Source organism: Colletotrichum scovillei, assembly GCF_011075155.1.
Source record: "Colletotrichum scovillei strain TJNH1 chromosome Unknown Contig00009, whole genome shotgun sequence".
In the NCBI taxonomy this organism is placed as follows: domain Eukaryota; kingdom Fungi; phylum Ascomycota; class Sordariomycetes; order Glomerellales; family Glomerellaceae; genus Colletotrichum; species Colletotrichum scovillei.
In genome coordinates, this window is record NW_023336267.1 from 4853537 (window position 1) to 4870522 (window position 16986).

The window sequence follows — 16986 nt, forward strand, 5'->3', positions numbered from 1 at the left end:
CTTGGACAAACCAGCATTCCAGTACCACCTCCGCGTCGAATCTCGCTGACCTCACTTCAATTCCACACAAGTTATTGTATTCGACAATACGGAGTACCATTTTACCAAAGATGCATACCTATTATCTCACAGGGAATAACTAATGAAGACATGGGGCTCTGCTCTCGAACCCTGGTTGCCTCATCGCCATTCCAGACTGTCGCATTCTGTCACTCGCTTCGCAGTGACAATCCGTTCAGTACGTCATATGCCCCCTTGGTACAGACACCGCCCAAAACAGTCGACTCCCGCACAAGTTCGACCGAGCGTGGCATGCGACTTACATTGGTGCAAACATCTGTGGCTTCAGCAGAGGCTGGCAGGCTGCGTAAGCCGTACGGAATCCCACGCAAGGGTTCTATACTACGTGTACCGATTTCCTGGTAACCATAGCGAGGCAAGCAGCGTAAGGTACCTCGGTGTACCTATCAACATGCTGACATGACGCAGAAGAGAGAAGCGAATGAAGCAAACACCACCTACAAGTCTCCAACCCCCGAACCAGCCAATTCCGTCTCAGCCAGGCTGCCAAAGTGACGGCATTACCTCACTCTTCATCACAACTTGAAGCCTCGGGGCCTTGAGCCGCCTCCATCACGGTACTGGTGACGCTAGCTGGTGCCATACCCAGCCTAAAATCAAGGAAACTTAGGAAAGCTTTACCTTGCGGCCCACGATGATTATCTGATTATCCCCATTACCTGGTGGCCACCCGGAAATACCGGCACGTCTGGACTTGCCCTGCGAGCATCGCACAAAAAAGTACCCATTAGCGATCACAAAGCTTACTGTGAATGCATACTACTTAGTGGTAACCTTATGATGGACCTTGGTTGTGAGAGGGCGAGTATCCGTACTGGAGCACAAGTTTATTACGCAGCACAGAAAGACATAGCACTGCTCGAATCCTGCTGAGTGAAGACTAAGCTGTTATTACTCACCGAACAAAAGTTTTGTCCAGGGTCCTGGTATCCGTATTCCGTAGGCCGGCCACACTCGCCTTTTTCGGCACCGAGCGGCAGATGCCTGTCAGATTTTCTCGATGAGGCTGACCGGGATGATTCCCCGTTGCTATCTCGGTGTTAAGTTTGGTAACCTCGCGAACGAGCGGGTTACTTACGTCCGTCCCACCGGCGGGCGGAGACTCGCCTGGATTTATCATCACTCGTTCTCTTCCAAGACTCTTTCGCATCAGCTTCAGGTACTTTGTATCTGCTCTTGTCATCGGGGATCCGGGCCTCACAATTTCGGGTCACTATCCCAAAGACCCAAAAAAGAGTGAGATGCCGAACAGGATCCTGGGCATCTTGTCGTGCTTGTTTCCCACGACCGACCGTCAACTAGTGGAACCAATTCTCTACGAAGAAAACTTGACAGATGATGCTATGAGGGTAAACCCCGCGATCCACGAATACAAAGGAGCGTTATGAAATCACAGCATCGAAGGCATGCAGACAAGCCCAGGCCATGCGATGAACGACGCCATGGCGGCGCCTCTGGCGTGTGCTAGCACTCCCCCATCTGGCCATCAAGCAGAACGATCTAGCTCAGAACAGCATCGTAGCATACGCGGAGCAAGATTAGCAGTAACTCTCTATACTTCTAGCGTACGCCGGGCCCGTAGCGTCGGTCTACCTCGGAGGATTCCATGGCAGGCCAAGCCGTGCAGCGGGCAGTTGATTCGAAATTTCGTCCGGCTCAGTTAGCCGCGACCTTCTATGGAGTATTACTTGTATTTCCTAACGGTGCCCCGGCTCGACCGAAAGCAAACAGAGCCCGTCGCACCACTACTACGCGGACTAGCGGGTGCCAAACGCACAGCTGGACCACACCATTCAGTACCTACTCGCACACTCGCATCGAGGCTAACAAGTTTGATTTCTCAGAGAGGAGGCGATGGGCCAGAGGACCCGAGAGCGAGGGCGGGCCGGGAAAAAGAGAGAGGAAAATCGCGTGGAACGGCGGTAGTGTGCATGATCGGTAATTCTCAATTTTTCCCCAAAGCCCTCCGCTATGCTCCCGGTCCCGCTAGACTTCGTTGGACTTGAGCCACTACTGGAGGCGTAACACCGTTCGACATCGTCGATATACCATTGTCTAACTATTCAGCGACAAAGCTGCCTACCCGTAAAACCCCAAAAAAACCAAAGGGAGCAAAGACTTCAAGTCCATGGCCCTCTCTCTATCCTCTTCTCCGTTTGTAAATCCTAGTGGTCGCCCAGGCAATGAATCTCCTGTGTGCCCCTTATGCAGCATTATACCCAAATTCCGACAAACGCCGCTGAACAATGCCAATCAATGCTTCGTGTTACTCATCTCATGTGTTTCTTTTGGTGTCTTGTTGTCTCTTTCTCCACAACATCCAACGGGGGCCAACGGTATCTACGGATGCCCTCTAGCAAGCAGCATTCCACATCTCGTGTGCGAGTATTGCGCCAATGACCGACGCGCCGTGCAATCCGGACGTCGGCGTCCGATCACCCCAGATTTGGAGCGCAAAGTGACATGCCACCGCCAGCTCTCCTATCCCCAGCGACGTGTTGATAATGGACGCCAAGCTGGGCGTGTTCTCGTTGCGCATGTCCCTGATCGCGTCGCTGGTGAGGTGAATGGCAATGGCCATGCTCAGGAGCATGGCGCCGAACATTACGTCCCGGCTGTACGGGTATGACGCAGATGTCGCGTGGAGCCACGCGCCGAGGAGGATCGCCAAGGTGAAAACGTCCAGTAAGCGGTTGTTACGCAGACCAGCCGTTCGTGCCGAAGGTCCGGGGTTCGCAAGCTCGGCGTGCTTTTTTCCTGTTTCCGTCTTCGTTGCCGCCGACGTCTCTCCCTCTTCTTCATCGTCGTCTAGGCTCAGCGTAAAACTCGAATTGAGCAGATCGGCCAAGGAGCTGCGTGGATCGCTGGGGTTCGACATTGCCGAGGGCGCGAAGAACGTGGGTTGCGCAAATGCCACCTTGCCCGTGTCGCCGCTCGCGTCCTCGCCCCGCGACTTGGACGCATCCGTCCTGCCGGTTGTGAAGATTGACTTTTTCTCCACCGGTTTCGTCAACACCTTGGGACCGTTGCGAAGCTTTTGCGCCGGTGTTATCGGTGCGGGAGGAACCTTGTACCAGAACGGGCTCGAGTTGGGGCCCGGATCAGGTTGCCCGAATACCTGGTTCGGTGCCTTTGGAGGTCCAAAGTCGTTAAAGGCCCGGTGTTTGGATTGTGTCGGAGACCAGTCCATCTCCTCCGAATACTGGGGCTGAGGCAGCTTTTGCGGAGTGTTGATGCCAACGTTTCGGTTGCTCGATCTGTGCTGCAATTCCCGCTGGAAGAGTGCTGGTGATGCAGAGCCAACGCTCGTTGGACTTGGAGGAATCCCTGGTCCTGGGCTGGACTCGGCCAGAATGTCATCCAGAAGATTCGCCATGTTCTTGTTGTCGTCCTCTCGAGCTTGCGCCGTTTGCGGTCTTGGTGGTGACGCAGCTGGTGTTCCGGTGTTCTGGAATAGTGGTGTCATGTCGACACGTACGGATCGTTGGGCGAGTATGTATATCTGTAGCATCGAGTCAGCAGCGCCTTTGGGAGATCGTAATTCGTGTCACTCACAGCTAGCATCAACACAGCCATCAGTCCATGAAGGCTCATCTGGGCACTTCCTTCAGCTGATCGCCCGCCTTTCATTTCGGTCATTCTCATGGCAAGAAATCGCGTGAAGATGATTAGCCCCTGAAAGGTGTACCAGTGTGACAAGCCCAGGATATGACGAGAGAAGCCACGGAAGACCTGAACGAATTTCGGGTTCCACCAGATGCTCACAGCATTGGCCCATAGACTCCAGTGTATCAGTCTCTCAGGCCGTGGAAGAAGCAGTGTAAGAGCAAGTGAAAGTCTCTGTATCATTGTGCTTTCGGCATCCGCGTCCGGGTCTCGCATTGGCCCTTCATCATATTGCGTCGCAAAGACAGCAGCCAAGGATGCGACATGCCACAGGTATTGGCAGGAAATACCACCAAACCAGAGCCACTTTCCCACCTTGGCCGCAATATCTAGCGAGGTCAATTGCTTTGGAGCGATCCTGACTTTCCTGCTCCTATCCATCATGCGTCGTAGGTGGTCGGTCCGCGCCGTGTAGCCGGCCTGATCCAGCTGAGCTTGGACTTTGGGCTCGCACTGGGCGCATATCTGGGGGTATCGCTGTTCGAGCCGTCGACGAAACTTGTACATATTTCTCTCGAGCTCAGCATAGTCGGGGTGGTCTGGGTCTTCAGGCAAGTATTGTGCCAGGGAGCTGGTGAACAGGTGCTGGTTCTTGAGACATGTCGGGCAGAAGATGCTCTGTGATGGAGTACTGAAGTCGGGGGACTGAGATCGCGGTATCGCGTACGTCGTCGCTGCAGGCGCTGAGGTGGTTTTGGCTACTGGAGGATCGGTGATGTCTCCGCGCTGGGCTCCTGTTAGATGGAATCGCGACTCGCAATGCGCCGTGGGTTGGTTAACTCACCTCGTCCAGATAGTTTGTCGCGTCGCATTTTAGGCAGAGAAATTCTCGAATCAGGCCATCGTATCTTGTTGATGACCGTTTGCCGCAGTAAAAGCAGGTCAGCAGCCTGCCGCTTCTCAAGTTTGCCATTGCGCTTTGAGGTTCGAGGCTCCTCGGGCCATACAAAGCATTTATGCAGGTTGACGGTATGTCTTTCGTCAATATTGTTGTAGCCCGGAACTTTCGAGATTCTGCCGGGCGGTCTGCACGTGTTCCTGGGAGAAAGCAGGGGAAGTCGCAGGGGTCTTCAAGTCCCAGCAGGAACATGAGGTCATCCGCTTTTTCTGTCAGGAACCTCCTAGCGTATTACCTAAGGTACACTACCTAGGTACCTTGAGGTAAGGTACGGAGCACGGAGTACCTTCTGAAGCCCGGCACAAGGCGGAAGCTTGGAGCAGCGCTGCTCCAATTGGATGTACCACACAGGGTCCCCACAAGTCTCCAGTGACAGCTTCAGTCACTGCCAGCGGTGCACTTATATCCACTTGAAAGCCATTCACCTCATGGCTGAAGGGCTTTTAATATCTCTTCAATGAAGTGAGATTCGGTCTTTTAATAGGGAATACACTCACTTGATCATTATTTCAGCCGATGAGCCATCAAGAATTGGCATTTTAAACGCTCGCTCATTAGACGCAAAGCTGTGAGTAATATTTTGTTCATTTTATTCGAACACATTGCTGATGTAGCCATTTCAACAGGTTGAATAATCGCAACAATACCACACACTGATGGGAACTGGCACTTGAACAAGAATAAAGGTCTCATTGTAATACGACAACATGGCGGCTGCATCTACTTTGATCGGCATTGCATCTGCTTTCTGTGTCCTCGGCCTAGGCCTCATTCTCAAGTCCTCATGGAGGGCCCTATTATTAACCCTGGTTCTGGGGGTCATCTCCAGCGGTGTCTTTATCACGGTAATTATTAACATGTCTTTGGGAACCCAGTCAATACTGACATGACTTAGGCGCGACACCTTCAAATCCAGCAGTCTCGTTTAAAGCGACCAATTCATCTGTCTGATGTCGCTGCGAAGAAGTCCACCAGTCCCAGCTTGCTCAAAGGAGCTTACTTCTTCGTCGTCTTGGGCTCAGGTGGCCATACCAAGGAAATGCTAGCCATGATGGAGATCAGCTTTCCCAACGTCCCCGACATGCACCGACGCTATCTCATCTCTAGTGGTGACTCAATGTCACTCACACACCTGAATGCCTTTGAAGACGAGCTCAGAACTACTCATGGCGAGGGACAAGTAGGGACATTTGACAAACACATCGTTGCGAGAGCCAGAAAGATTCACCAGAGTCTACTGACAACGCCCTTTACCGCCCTGATGTCGGTGGCTCAAATATTCCCCTTGCTGCTGTCCTCTCCTTTCAAGGGCCCCAGAAGTCGCCAGCAGTTTCCCGACATCATTCTCACCAATGGCCCTGCCACTGGCTTCATTGTCGGCCTGGTGGCGTACCTCCTCAAGATGCTCTACGTTGTTCCAGAAGACACCATGCAGGTCATCTACATTGAGTCGTGGGCCAGAATTCAGACCCTCAGTCTGACAGGGAAGCTGTTTCACTACACTGGCATTGCCGACATCTTGTTGGTTCAGCATGAGCAAGTAGCCAAGACCTACGGCGTTACGAATGCAGGTTGCATGGTTGTGAGAAAGAAGAGATGACAATTCGTCAAATCTCAATCATTTCTGGCCCTTATGAGCGAGAAAGGTCGGTGGATGCTTGGCATCGGACAGAATATATAGCTATCGGCCCTTCCTCCTTTTCATCAATACAAACCCATACATTGAACGAACTCGAATGAAGGAAGATTCGACATATTCTGATATCTTATAATCTAACTGCCTCGTAGACACTGATCTCAAAGCGTGAAGCTCACTTCAGAACGGCTTCGACATTATGGTCAACATTTCGTGAACATGGCTAGGCACAGTATTGTGCGCATCAGATAACTATTCGCAGTCGTAGCAACCTGGAATTGTGGTATTATACAGATCTTTGTAGTACATATACTTACAAGGCCCGGGGCCTCTCTGCTCAAGCCGCCGCCTCCGCCTCTGCCTCGGCAGCAACCTCATCCGTCGCCTCTTCGCCAAAGTTGGCGTAACTGGCAGTGCGCGCCTGCTCGATCATGACAGCTCTGTTGCTCGCCCAGCCCTTCCAGACCTCAAATTCCTTGTCCTCCAGATCCTGTGCGATTTGCAATCTGTTCTTGCCAAAGTACGCTCCGACGTGTCTCGCCTCCTCCCTGGCAACGCGCTTCTCAATCTCCTCCTCCTGGCGCAGCGCGTAGAACTCCTTTCTTGCAATGTCGTATGCCTTTGCTCTCGGGTATTTCTTGTTGTGCATGAGCCAAAGCTGTCGCTGGACGACGCTGTCTGGTTGTTAGCTGTGGCTCCGAGGGGAGGGAGGAGCTCAACAGTCGGGGTCAGCTTACCATTCACCGGTCAGAGGCGTTCTGTATTGGCGGACACCCTTGGACCAGTCGCATCTCTGATAGTCCTTTCCATCTGTTTCCAAAATCATCCTCGGGCGCGCCAATTCCCAAGGGTGGTCTCTGAAGAATGTCTTCCGCAAGGAGTCCTCCTCGTGCACGATCTGTTGAGGTTTGTATATGCCTTGAGGCTTGCGATGCTTGCGGTTGGAGTTCTGGGTGTTGACGATAGCCGGCCTTGTAATGATTTCGGAAGGGGGGATATCCCTCATGACCTGGAACCATGGTGGTTCATAGACGGGATACTTTGGGAGGATTTTCGAGTTGAGCTCCTGGCTCACGGTCTGGTAGATCCGCGCAGGCCTGATCTGTCGCCCCATCTTGATCTGTCAAATTTGTCAGGCGTCTGGTAAGCTGTATCTTTTGGGCAATTGAGACTCACTATTGAGGTCGAGGCGGATGTGGCACGACGGTTCGATCCTGTCTGGGGTGCCTTTGCAAGCGATGAGCTCCGTCCGTCGCGAACTGCAACTCAGAAATTTGGAGCGTCGGCCAATCCTAACGCCGGCACCGGCTTTCGCGGTCGGCCCCACTCTACCCATGCACTTCACCAGCGAAATAATATTCCCATCCCAATCATCCCGGAGCTTTTAGTAACGCAGCTGGCAGCTCACCAACGATCCCCAAACGCCAATTTTATTAAGCTATTCGCCAGCGAGCGCGTGCTCTTCGATGGAACGGTGATGCCCTGGCCGCAATGCTCGACAACCCATGAAAGTACTTAGCCGGATAGACGGGTCCGTATGCGGTGCCATTCTCTCGACTCGACCCTGCGCAGCTCGAGCTGCAGTTTCTTCCCGGCCAGAGCTCCGAACCGAGAGACCTTCGAGGGCGCCGGCGTCCCAGCACCAGAGGGACCGCACACGATGCCCTCGCCCACCGGCTACTCAGTGTCCTCGGACAGCTTCATGGCTGCTGTCGACCTTTCTGCCGGCGCCCTCTTCTGTTCGCCCTCGTGCCCCGACAAGCTCAAACTCGGCCATCCGCGGACGAACTCAATCTTATAGCCACGTTGCCGCCTCCGCCGTTACTTCAGCTAGTCGATCACATCATGTAGTCATGCGGAAGGACAAGAACGTCCTACTCGGCTTCGTGGAGCATGAGGATGTTGGAACGGTGGACGAACACCTGGAACTCGCCCGGGATCCCTACCTGAACAGATACGCTCAACCAGAGCCTACTCCGCTCACGATATCAGAAAGGAAAGAGGATCAGCAGTACCCGTCATACCATGAAGCACTACGCGGCGACGAGGACATAGGACAGTTGGTGACCAAGCTTGGCACTGCTGTAAGCACCAAGATGAGATATCCAGCGAGGGTGGATCTGGACACCATACATAGCCTATACGCGGCGCTACCGGAACCTCGGATGATTCATATGCCAGCAAAGCTGCGCCATCGCTTGCTCAAGATATTCGGTACCCCGATCAAGAAGGAGACGCAGACGATGCTTCGGTACTTCTCCCTGATCGGCGACGCGAAGGATTGCGGGATTGCTCTGCGACAAAGCGAATGGAACCATGCCCTGGCCCTAGCAAGCAGATATGTCGGCAGAGTCACGGACACCGAAGCCGAGGCTGCTCTCCAGCTGTGGAAGGAGATGGAAAAGTTGTCTGGGGTAAAGGGGAACGCTGTCACTTTCAACATTCTATTCGATGCGGCGTCCAAGGCTGGAAACTTTGCACTAGCCGAGATGCTCTACGAGGAGATGAAGAAGCGCGGATATAGCTTCAACCGCTTCCACCACGTCAGTCTGATTCACTTCTTTGGGCTCCGCGAAGACCCCGACGGCGTCCGGGCTGCATACAAGGAATTAGTGGAGGCCGGGGAGATGGTCGACACCGTGGTTCTCAACTGCGTCATCTCCAGTTTCTTGAGATGTGGGGACGAGGACGCGGCGCTGAAGGTTTACGGGTATATGAAGGACAGCTACTCGGCGGCCGCCAAGATACCCCAGATGGACCCGTCGATGGACAAGGCCGTCATCCATATTCACTCCATGTTTGCACGCGTCGGCAAAAAGATACCAGAGCTCCGCCCACAGCTCCAAGAGCTTGCGCATGAGACTCCTGACATGCGAACGTACCGCATCCTGATCAAGCATTTCGCTATAACGAAGGGGAACCTGAGTAAAACTGCCCAGTTCCTGGACGAGATGCCACAATTCGAAGTGCCCGTTCACGGCAGTATCTTCCTCGCGATCTTCGAAGGGTTCAGCAAGTATGGCGCATCTCCATTTTCTCCGTGGACAGGTGACCGGCTTGAAAATGTCTTGGCCGCGCTATTTGAGGCGGTTGACAACAAAGTCCAGGGTCTAAGACTTGATACCTGGCTCATGATTTGGGCGCTTCGGGCCTTCATGAAATGTACAAATAACGAAAAGGTATTGGAGGTGTACGAGGATTTCAAGAAGAGGTGGGAACTTGAGCCGGATAGGGCGGACTTTATGGATCACTATATCGCCAGACTCATGGACGGCAAGGATGCGTTCATCTTCCGGCATGGGCCCGGGCAGCAGAAGAAGAAGCACAAGGCGGTCAGGAAACGGCCAATGTAAAACAACCTATACTATAGACAAAGATACCAGTAATTTCAATTGCCTGTCCATACCTTATCGTCGAAAGCTTATTCCATTGTCCTGTTATGATTGATACGTTAGTTAGCCCTCCTTCCCTCCTCCTCACCTCACCGGCCGTACCCAAAAGACCTTCATCCAATGACCTTTCTATTAATTGAATACACACAAGAAGTCCTTATTACCCCCTCGATTCCACTCCGGCCACCAGCAACAGCAGGCACCTCTCTGTGTCAGGAGTCCAGCACAAGCTGATTGAGTGGTGGAATAATGTACGAGCAACAATCAATTACCCCTTCGGCCAAATCGGTAAGCTCTGAGTTTCAATTCGCATACGTTCCCAGTATGAGCACCAGAATAATCGACAAGAGATGGAGCCTACTGAGGCGAACTCTGTTTGTGACCCCTTAGTCTTTAAGACCGTCCAGTTGCTTACACTACACAATGGAGCCAACTGCCACTTGAGTAGAGAAATGTGACTTCTATCCCCATTCAACCTCTGATGCGTACTCCAGCGTGGGCACACTCTGTAGTCTGGTGTGACTCCAAGGTCCGTGATTCACATTCATCACATAGAATACCGCGACGGACAGATCGTCATTCGGTTTTCCTGCTGATCCATTGAGGACGAAAAGTCTCTATTTCGGCTTGTGTACACAGTCGTCCTCCGTCTCAACCCAATCCATGCTCTACAATGGCGATCGACTCAAGGAAAAATTGTGCAAAGAGTTTCCTTAAACCTTGGGCTTCTTGGTTTGCCAGACTATGATACTCGTCAGTAATCGATATCGGCGGAAATCGGAGCCACGGTAAAAAGCACGCACCAGCAATGCCGAAGGGGGCGAAGAATCCGACGAAGGAGTAGGTCCAGAATCCAAGACCGAAGAACTTGCTCTTGGGGTTGAAGGGGATGTTGGTGTAGGGACCCTCGGGGTAGTGGTAGGGCGAGGACATCTGGGCGCGAGTGGTCTGGAAGCCGCGGCGGGCGACCGTGGAAGGGGTCTTGGGGACCGCGCGGGCGGCAGCACGGGCGAACATCTACGGAGCACTGGTCAGCATCAATTGGACTTTTGGGGGCATTCGGGAGATCGTAGTTACTTTGGCGGCGTGTTATGAGGCGATCGCGAAGCGCAATGGGGGTATGGAGAGGTGCGATTGTGGTGTTGAAGTCATCCAAAAGAGTGGTCTGAGACTGTGCAGCCGGCTAAGCTCCAAAGATCTCCAAGTCTGTTTCCCGGTTATGTAATCCCACGTGACTGAGCCTGAGTCGTAGGTAGCGGCGAACGGTCCAGTCCCGCGGCTGGGATTTCGAAGCTACGATGGTCGGCCACCGCCTTCCGTGTCTGGACGAATCTCAACCACCGTCATGCAAGCATTTTGGAATTTTTTTTCTGCCTCTTCCTTGTTGCTTGCCTTGGCCGACCCGCCAACTTTTTCGCCCCAGCACCTGCGAATTGCGACCGAACGCACATTGCCGGGACTAGACAAAATTGAGGAGTTGCCTCTTGTCAACACCCTCAAAAACTAATAGCCACACCGCTGCACTCCAAGTGTCTCGCGTCTTTGCATTTCGAGAGCTTGCAAAGGTTTGGCTTTATTTGCTTGCCATTGGACCATCAACAAACCTTGAGGTCCCTGACGCCATACATAAGACCAACTAGGCGCCGACCCCAACTTTGCTGTTCCCGCTTGGCAACAAGCAATCGCCCACCATGGACGAGCTTTTCGATGTTTTCGACGCTCAACCTGACGCGCAAAACGAGTCACACAGCGAGCCCGAGCCTGAGACTGAGGTTGCCGAGCCACCTCAGAAGTCGCGCAAGAAGGACAAGAAGAGCAAGAAGCGCAAGGCCGATGGTGGAATGAAGAATGGCGTCGCCGAAAAGTCAGAGGACGACGACATGCCCGACGCCGATGAGACCTCCAAGGATGGCCAGGACGCTGACGAAGCTGAAGATGCCGCCGCTTCTTCTGACGAACAGCAGGAGCCCCATAAGGACAAGCGGAGGAAGAAGGAAGACGAGGCCCAGCCTGTCTTGACCGACACCTTCCAGACTGCCCAGTCCCGAGAGGTTGCTGGCGCCGCGGTCTTCACCCCAGCCCAGGACGAATCGCTCGTCCTGTCCCACAATATCCAGCACCAAGTCGCCCTGCCGCCTGACCTGGACTACGAATACATCCCCCTCTCCGAGCATAAGCCGCCCGCGGAGCCAGCACGCCAGTACAGCTTTAAGTTAGATCCTTTCCAGGCGCTGTCTGTCGCTTCGATCGAGAGGGAGGAGAGCGTGTTGGTCTCTGCCCACACCTCTGCCGGAAAGACTGTCGTCGCCGAATACGCCATTGCGCAATGTCTGAAGCGCAACCAGAGAGTCATTTACACGAGTCCCATTAAGGCCCTCAGCAACCAGAAATACCGAGACTTCGAAGCACTATTTGGCGACGTCGGTCTGATGACTGGTGATGTCACGATCAATCCCACCGCCAGTTGTTTGGTCATGACGACCGAGATTCTGCGCTCCATGTTGTACCGTGGTTCCGAAATCATGCGCGAGGTTGCCTGGGTCGTCTTTGACGAAATTCACTACATGAGAGACAAGACTAGAGGTGTCGTTTGGGAAGAGACCATCATTCTTCTTCCTGATAAGGTCCGCTACGTCTTCCTGTCCGCCACCATTCCCAACGCCTTCCAGTTTGCGGAATGGATTGCCAAGATCCACCACCAGGCTTGTCACGTCGTCTACACCGATTTCCGTCCCACCCCCCTTCAAAACTACTTCTTCCCTGCCGGTGGTAACGGTATCTTTCTGGTTGTTGACGAGAAGGGCGTATTCAGAGAAGGCAACTTCCAGAAGACCATGTCCCTCATCGAGGCGGGCAAGGGCCAAGACCCCAACAACACGAACGCAAGCTGGAAGGGCAAGGGAGCCAAGAAGCAGACACAAAAGGGTGGTCAGGCGTCCGATATGAAGTCTGATATCTCCAAGATCATTCGCATGATCATGCAGAAGAGTTTCCACCCCGTCATTGTTTTCAACTTCAGCAAAAAGGAGGTCGAGAACCTGGCTCTGCAGATCTCTCACTTCCAGTTCAACAACGACTCGGAGCAGGCCATGGTTAAGACCGTGTTTAACAACGCCATCCAGAGCTTATCTGAGGCTGACCGCGAGCTCCCCCAGATCCAGAACCTGCTTCCCTTGTTGCAAAAGGGTATCGGCGTGCATCACTCTGGTCTTCTGCCCATTCTGAAGGAGACCATCGAGATTCTGTTCCAAGAGTCTCTGATCAAGGTGCTTGTCGCAACCGAAACCTTCTCCATTGGTCTCAACATGCCTGCCAAGACTGTCGTCTTCACCCAAACTAACAAGTGGGATGGAGTTCAACGGAGACCTCTTACCCCGTCCGAGTACATTCAGATGTCTGGACGTGCTGGTCGTAGAGGTCTGGATACACGTGGTATTGTCATCATGATGATTGACGACAAGATGGAGCCTGATACTGCCCGCGGCATGGTCGTGGGTGAGCAGGATCGTCTTAACTCCGCCTTCTACCTCGGCTACAACATGATCCTAAACCTCTTGAGAATCGAGGCTATTTCCCCCGAGTTCATGCTTGAGCGTTGCTTCCATCAGTTCCAGACAGGTGCTAGTGTCCCAGCTTTGGAACGTGACTTGGTCGCTCTCCAGCAAGAGAGGGACAGCATGTCCATCGCTGATGAGGCTACAGTCAAGGACTACTACAACCTCCGTAACCAGCTGGAGCAATACACTAGCGACATGCGTGCTGTTATTCAGCACCCTGAGCACTGCACCGACTTCATGCAGCCCGGCCGTCTGGTTCGCATTCACGACCCCAAGAAGACCAACAACACCATTGGCGGCACCGACTTCGGCTGGGGTGTTGTGGCGAACCTGATTCGCCGCGACCGCAACCGCAAGCAAGGCGAGCCTGAATACCCTCCTCAGGAGTCCTGCCTCATCGACGTCATGATGGTTGTAGACCAGAAGAGCGCACCTGTTGCCGAAGGCTCCAGGCATTTGACCTCTGATCTGCCAAAGGGCCTGGTTCCCTACCCGAACCCCGAACAGCCGGACAACGGAGCTCGCTTCGAAATCATCCCTTGTCTGCTGACTTGCGTCAAGTCCATCAGCCAGATCAGAGTCTTCATGCCCAAGGATTGCAAATCTCAGTCCGCGCTTAACGAGGTCGGCAACTCTCTTCGGGAGGTTCACAGACGCTTCCCCGACGGACTGCCAATTCTGGACCCTGTTGAGAACATGGGCATCAACGACGATTCTTTCAAAGCCCTGATGAGGAAGATTGAGATGTTGGAGGCGCGCCTCCTCACCAACCCCCTTCACGGATCACCACTGCTGCCCGAGCTCTACCTTCAGTATCGCTCCAAGGAGAAACTCGGCGAGCAGATCAAGTCCAAGAAGAAGGAGATTGCAAGACTCCACAGCATTGCGCAGATGGATGAGCTCAAAGCGCGCAAGCGTGTCCTGCGCCGTCTTGGATTCCTTAACGAGTCCGAGGTTGTCGAGCTTAAGGCTCGCGTCGCCTGTGAGATCTCATCTACCGAAGGTCACGAACTTGTTCTTGCCGAGCTTCTGTTTGATCGCTTCTTTAACGAGCTTTCTCCCGAGCTCATTGCCGCTACACTCAGCTGTTTCGTCTTGGACGAGAAGCTTGAGACAGCAGCCCTGCGTGAGGAATTGGCCAAGCCCTACCGGGAGGTTCAGGCCAAGGCTAAGCAGGTCGCCAAGGTCAGCCGAGAGAGCAAGCTTGAGCTCAACGAGGAGGAGTACTTGGCTGGCTTCAAGTGGCAATTGATGGAGACTGTCTACTCGTGGGCACAAGGCAAGCCATTTGCAGACATCTGGTACGTTACCTCCAATATCTTCATTCCATCTTTCGTCCACTGACACGTTACAGCAAAATGACCAATGCCTACGAGGGTTCCCTTATCCGCCTTTTCCGCCGTCTGGAAGAGCTTCTGCGCCAGATGGGCCAGGGCGCCAAGGTCATGGGCAGCGACGAGCTTACACAAAAGTTCGAGGACAGTCTCGCCAAGATCCGCCGTGACATCGTCGCGGCTCAGAGTTTGTACCTGTAAAACTCTAAAAAAGGTTTGTTTTCAGATGCTAGCGACAATACTGTCATGCTAGCAGTTGTCAGATAGCCCTTTTGCTCCCTCTTTTCTAGCCCGTTGTACTTTTTCCCTTTTGTTAGGTAGCCCCAGGGGACATCATGGCGTTTGATGGTTATTCGAGGTTTTATACCATGCATGTAGAATCTTTGTGTGTGCGGATTCGGAGTTTCGGCTCTTAAAAAGTCGCTTTCTCCATGGCCACCAATGAAGCAGATAATGGCCCCCTTTTGTTCGCTGTCTCTATCTATGTGATTCATACCACGCTCCCTAGCCATCCTTGCCTGATGCTTGGTATAATTACGAATAAGACACCGTTACCTAGGTATAATCAATAAGCATCCAGGTTAACCTAACGCCGAAACCCCGTAGTAGAAAAAACCGCCACTGCTCTACCAATCGCCCAAGAAAACCATCGTGTCGACACGAAATAATGCAACACCATGCCACACCTAACGTAACGTAATCGTACCAACCGCCCGGAAACATATCCCCTCCCCAAAATAAGTCCACAAGGATTTGAAAGCCAACAACGGCCTCGCCCTATCGATCGCCCGAGAATGCCCTGATGACGCCAATAATGATACTCAAAGTCACGCCGAACCCGATAAAGTCATGCCACCGGCCAGAGAGCATATTTTCCTCCCGCGAGAGCCACCCCAGACACCCCAATGGCCAGAAGAAGCCCACAATAAGACCCTCGATGAGGACGTCGAGTATACCACTCATGACGCCAAACGCATCATCACCGCCGCCGCCACCCGCTCCTCCGTCGGCTCCGTCCCCTCCTGCGCCTGTCCCGCTGCCGGGTAACGCGCCGCCGGCGTTGGTATCTATCCAAGTGTCCTCGAGCGAGCGCATCGTGTCCGGGCTGGGCATGGTGTCGGGGGTATACTGCGTCGCGCGTATGTCGCGGAACTGGAGGCGCAGCTGGTTTACTTCGGCCGCCGTGAAGCCTGCGTTGAGGAGCCTGTCGAAGCCCCTTGGCGTCGGGCGCTGCTGGTGGTGGTGGTGGTGGGCTTGGGAGCCGTATGCGCTGCCATCGTGGCCGTGACCGCCATGCTGCCCGTCTCCCGCCCCGGAATGAGTCGTCGCACTCCGCTCCGATGGCGCGCGTAGAGCTGCCTCGGCTTCGGCGGCGAGTTCTTCGTCGGTGAGACTGTCGCCGATGCTGCAGTTCACGTAGACCCTCTGCGGCAGCGCGGTCTCGTTGGCCTTGGCCTTGCCTTTGCCCTTGGGATCATCGAAGCCGCTGTTTGCGCCGGGTGTGGACGGCGTCGACGTCGGGTTCGAGGATGATGGAGGGGGAGGAGGGGGCAGCGGCCGCAGGACGGAGCTAAGGGCCGAGGCGTCGGGGAGAATTTTGCCCTGGTGGATGAAGCGGAGACGGCGTTGGGAGTCGGGTTGGGCGAGGCGGCCGCGGATGAGGTGCTTGAGGGCGGCGACTGTTGTTTGGGAGGGGGAGGGGATGTCGAGGTCGAGGTCTGGTAGGGAGGTTGTGAAGCGGATGCGGAGGAGGAGGGGTGGTGTCCAAGGGCGCGGGGTTGTCATCTCGGCGGCATTGTTTTGTGTCGAGGGGAATTGGGCGAGCTCAAGGGAGATGTGTGTGCGTGTGTGACAAGGTAGATGTTAATTGAGGTTTGGCGTTTTGGAAGCTTGGGGAAGCTTGAGAGAGACCCTGACTTCTACCTTAGTTGAAGCTGGGGTGACATGCTGCATGACGCTTATCGTTATCGCACTCCGATTTAGGCATATTAGAAGGAGCCCCAATAAATCGACATAAACATTATATGCATCTGACCATGAGAAGGGGCTCAGGCTAACTGAATTCACGTCAACGCGTGAATTTTCACCAAACCAGGGAAAAAGCAGCTTTCTCGTCATATTTAGAGAGACAGCTACAACTCTAGGTCAAAATTGCAAAAGAAATGATCAGTGGGAGGCTTGAACTCCCGGCCTTGGCATTACACAGCATTTCAGGTGAAATATTAGTACCACGCTCTAACCAACTGAGCTAACCGACCAGTCGTGATTGTTGAAAGATCCAGGGTGCTGTGCGCTCTTGAAGCGTGCGCGTGGAGCCCTGAGTCATGGCCGACCCCGCGATGGCCCCTCAGGAACTCATCACAACCCCTCCTTGTACGGATAGAGCCCCAGAAAAGAGCTTCAGAAGTCCCTGACTCGCCCA

The 16986-nt window shown here is 53.7% G+C and overlaps 7 protein-coding genes across 7 annotated transcripts; 3 read left to right on the forward strand and 4 right to left on the reverse strand.

Annotated features, from left to right (window-relative positions):
• Positions 1-1957: 1957 nt before the first annotated feature.
• On the reverse strand, positions 1958-4809 carry HER10_EVM0009449 (uncharacterized protein). Its single transcript, XM_035478935.1, has 3 exons — positions 4532-4809; positions 3637-4473; positions 1958-3583 (listed from the first exon to the last, which is right to left on the reverse strand). The coding sequence occupies exons 1-3, from the start codon at positions 4658-4660 to the stop codon at positions 2435-2437; spliced, it is 2115 nt and encodes a 704-aa protein (XP_035329863.1). The 5' UTR covers positions 4661-4809; the 3' UTR covers positions 1958-2434.
• A 252-nt stretch (positions 4810-5061) lies between these two features.
• On the forward strand, positions 5062-6364 carry HER10_EVM0003841 (uncharacterized protein). Its single transcript, XM_035473504.1, has 2 exons — positions 5062-5490; positions 5541-6364. The coding sequence occupies exons 1-2, from the start codon at positions 5353-5355 to the stop codon at positions 6243-6245; spliced, it is 843 nt and encodes a 280-aa protein (XP_035329140.1). The 5' UTR covers positions 5062-5352; the 3' UTR covers positions 6246-6364.
• Positions 6365-6379: 15 nt separating this feature from the next.
• Positions 6380-7512, reverse strand: HER10_EVM0005057 (37S ribosomal protein Rsm25). The gene is made up of 2 exons (XM_035474682.1): positions 7019-7512; positions 6380-6955 (listed from the first exon to the last, which is right to left on the reverse strand). Exons 1-2 carry the CDS (start codon positions 7393-7395, stop codon positions 6619-6621), a joined length of 714 nt encoding a protein of 237 aa, XP_035329294.1. The 5' UTR covers positions 7396-7512; the 3' UTR covers positions 6380-6618.
• Positions 7513-7672: 160 nt separating this feature from the next.
• Positions 7673-9654, forward strand: HER10_EVM0000186 (pentatricopeptide repeat protein). The gene has a single exon (XM_035469980.1). The coding sequence runs from the start codon at positions 7787-7789 to the stop codon at positions 9632-9634; it is 1848 nt and encodes a 615-aa protein (XP_035328728.1). The 5' UTR covers positions 7673-7786; the 3' UTR covers positions 9635-9654.
• Positions 9655-9674: 20 nt separating this feature from the next.
• HER10_EVM0000255 (cytochrome-c oxidase chain VIIc) lies at positions 9675-10848 on the reverse strand. The gene is made up of 2 exons (XM_035470045.1): positions 10477-10848; positions 9675-10415 (listed from the first exon to the last, which is right to left on the reverse strand). Exons 1-2 carry the CDS (start codon positions 10688-10690, stop codon positions 10387-10389), a joined length of 243 nt encoding a protein of 80 aa, XP_035328738.1. The 5' UTR covers positions 10691-10848; the 3' UTR covers positions 9675-10386.
• Positions 10849-10997: 149 nt separating this feature from the next.
• On the forward strand, positions 10998-16452 carry HER10_EVM0011859 (DSHCT domain-containing protein). The gene is made up of 2 exons (XM_035481275.1): positions 10998-14531; positions 14585-16452. Exons 1-2 carry the CDS (start codon positions 11365-11367, stop codon positions 14763-14765), a joined length of 3348 nt encoding a protein of 1115 aa, XP_035330145.1. The 5' UTR covers positions 10998-11364; the 3' UTR covers positions 14766-16452.
• Positions 15342-16349, reverse strand: HER10_EVM0002344 (uncharacterized protein; the record flags this gene model as incomplete). The annotated part of the gene is made up of 1 exon (XM_035472060.1): positions 15342-16349. One exon carries the CDS (start codon positions 16347-16349, stop codon positions 15342-15344), a length of 1008 nt encoding a protein of 335 aa, XP_035328978.1.
• Positions 16453-16986: the final 534 nt, after the last annotated feature.